This window comes from Carlito syrichta, unplaced genomic scaffold, assembly GCF_000164805.1.
Source record: "Carlito syrichta isolate Samal-C Ts95f unplaced genomic scaffold, Tarsius_syrichta-2.0.1 Scaffold309319, whole genome shotgun sequence".
Lineage (NCBI taxonomy): Eukaryota > Metazoa > Chordata > Mammalia > Primates > Tarsiidae > Carlito > Carlito syrichta.
In genome coordinates, this window is record NW_007253415.1 from 226,995 (window position 1) to 230,185 (window position 3,191).

General features: G+C 34.4%; 1 protein-coding gene across 1 annotated transcript; it reads right to left on the minus strand.

Annotated features, from left to right (window-relative positions):
* Positions 1-232: 232 nt before the first annotated feature.
* Positions 233-1,180, minus strand: LOC103269589 (olfactory receptor 5I1). Its single transcript, XM_008067154.1, is given in 3 exon segments — positions 233-705; positions 708-861; positions 863-1,180. Coding segments are annotated over 3 exon segments (945 nt in total).
* Between the last annotated feature and the right edge of the window lie 2,011 nt (positions 1,181-3,191).

Consider the following 3,191-nt stretch of genomic DNA (forward strand, 5'->3'; position numbering starts at 1 on the left):
CAAACTAGTAAGCAATAAACAGTAGTATGAGTAATATTTAGCAGCAACTTTAAAGTTTTTAAATGTTTACTTATATCTTGAGATTATGAAACTTACTTGGTTGTGTTAAAAATATGTTTTATAAAAAATCCCAATGTAAGATGTAAGAAGCTGTGTGTGCTGGTGAAGTTGTTGCAAGCTGCCAATTGGAGTTTGTAACTGAAAAATTAGATGAATCTAGGAACATTATATTTCAGGGAGAATCTATCTTTGATCTTAAAACTTTTTTAACTGCATCTTTTCCATCTTTATTTCTCAAACTATGAATCAGTGGTTTCAGTACTGGAATAAAAATAGTGTAAAACACTGAGATAATTTTATCAGTGTTGGGGGAGTACAGGTAGCTGGGCTGTGAGTAAATGAAGAGAAGCGTCCCCTGATAGATGGTCACAGAAGTCAGGTGAGAGGCACAAGTAGAGAAGGCTTTCGTCCTCCCACTGGCACAGCGGATCTTCAAGACTGAGAGGAGAATGAAAAAGTAGGAGATGATGATGATAATAAAACAGATAACTTCCACTGAGCTGCCATATGTGGAGAGGAGCCACTGATTAATTGACATATCTGTGCAGGATAGCTTAAGCAAGGGAAGGAGATCACAGAAAAAATGATTAATAATATTTTTGTCACAGTATTTCAGAATAAAGGCAAATGACATGTAAACCAGGAACTCACGTTGCCTCCAATGTATGACAAGACAATCAGCCATATGCAAATGTCTCAAGACATCACAACTGTATACAGTAAAGGGTTACAAATGGCAACATAGTGATCATATGTCAAGGTAGCCAAGATGAAAGATTTTGTATCTGCAAATATACAAAAATAAAAAAAAAAAATGCAGGGCACACCCATAATAGGAAATAGATTTGTTTTCTGAGAGGAAATTGACCAGCATTTTAAGAACAATGACTGAGGAATAGTAAAGGTCTACAAAAGATAGGTTGCTAAGAAAAAAATACATGGGAGTTTGAAGGTGAGGATCAATCCTGATTAACAGTATCAATCCAATGTTACCAATTAAAATTATTCAATACAATATCAGAAATGCAAGAAAAAGGACAATCTGCAGTTCAGGGCAAGTTGGAAACCCCAAGAGAATAAACTTAGTCACCAAGGTGTAGTTTCCAACTATGAATTCCATTTCTTGTGTCTTTTTCTTTTATGAGAATTTTAACATCCTAAAATGTGATATGGGTAAAAAAAATAGTTAGATACAATTAAGATTATTTTGCTTGAAAAACAAAATAGGCAATGAAACAAAGAAACTAAGCTTGAACTTCTTTGAACTGAGAGTTACACTTCAGAAATTTAGTATCATATTTCATGGTTGCAAATTTTATCTTAATTTTTTTGGTTAATTAGGTTTTTTTGCATTAGCCAGTTGACTTCTTGTGTATAGGAATTCTTTCTGATTTTGCTTACCATTTTTGTGTCCAAAATATAACCCAATAGTTGGCTGAGAGCTCTAAAGGAAGTAATGAATTAACGAAGAGTCTGAAGAGTGCATAAAGAAAATATGTATAGTATTAAAAATGAATTGACCTATAGAGTCATTATTGGAATGGGAATTTTTGCCCAGGATTTGAGTAGACAGAGTGGGAGTTATTAATGTAATAAAACATACTAGTTTATTATTATTGTTATTTTTCTTATTATCATTTACTATAACACAAAAGATTTAGTAAGATATAAACACATATTAGTATACTGTGTGTATATTTTTGACAGGGCAACATTTGGAGTAATTCCATAAATTCTGTTTACATAATAAACCAAGTTGATAAAATTGGGTAATCATTTGCTTCTATGCTTCTGACATTTATCATAACCCTTGGCTTCTAGGAAATGTTCAGTGAACATTAATGAACTGACTGAGTAAATTAGGCAAAATGTTTAGTTATAAATTAACTTCCAATTATAAGTTAACTTCCAATTAAGTAAAATTACTTTTTTTTTTTTTAGTTGGAGTCTCACTCTGTCGCCCAGACTAGAGTGCAATGACTGCTCCCAGCCACCGCAGCCTCGGCCTGCTGGGCTCCGACAATCCTTCTGCCTCAGCTTTCCAAGTAACTGGAAGTACAGGCGCGCGCGACCACACCCGGCTAATTTTTTGATTTATTGTAGAGATGAGGTCTCACCAAGTTGCCCAGGCGGGTCTCGAACCTGCGGGCTCAGGCAATCCACTCACCTCAGCCTCCCAAGGTGTGGGATTACAGTCTGAGCCACCGAGCCCGGCTAAATAAAATTACTATGTATGACATCTTCAGTGATTGAACAATATGAGCAAACCTAAGTAGTTGTATTCATTTTGCGGTCATGTAATACAGGGCCTGAGAATCTGAGAAATCCATCAAACACTGCTTCTCGGGTCTCAAAATAGGCTCAGAAGTTTAAGGAATTTTAACTTGACTTTAAATTACAAGATATTTAACTTGAACTGTAAGGATGGATTTGGAAATATTAGACAGATAAATAAGCAAAGTTTCTGATACCTATGGATCATGTTGAGCGGGCAGGAAGGGAAGTACAAATATCTGAGTCACTCTCTCATTTGCATAATATATATTATGACGATGTTAAAAACTGTACTTATCTCTTTTAATCAATATGTTATAGACACAGAAAAGACTACTGATACTCAGAAGAGTTGATCACTTGCTCAAATGGTATCTTGTGTTGTCCTCTCAAAGAGTGTGAGTGGAATGCATCACTACAATAGGACAGAGGTTAATTTATACTTATCTGCTTTCACAGTAATCAAGATATGTGAAAAAGATAAGGCATTGCTATCCAGTTAGTAAGAATTTAGCTAGTGTACCATTCTGGCTGCATGTGCACTGAGTGCCTTTATAAAATTTAATATATATTATCTTAGTGTATAATAAAGAAAACAAATACGTCATAGTGCTTTTTAATGGGTTAATTAGGAAAATAAGCTATCTATTTATTATCTAGATATCTTTTTATTTTTATTTTAAAGATCAGTGGTACAATTCAGGGTTAGGTATACAAATGCTCATTATGCAGGTTCCCTTGTTAATGAGATGTGCCCCCTCTTCCCCAGGTAGATTAATATGCTGTTCTTAAGAGAGACTCATATACAGTAGATAAACATTAAATGTTGATTTCAATTGCTACACTACTGTCTCTAA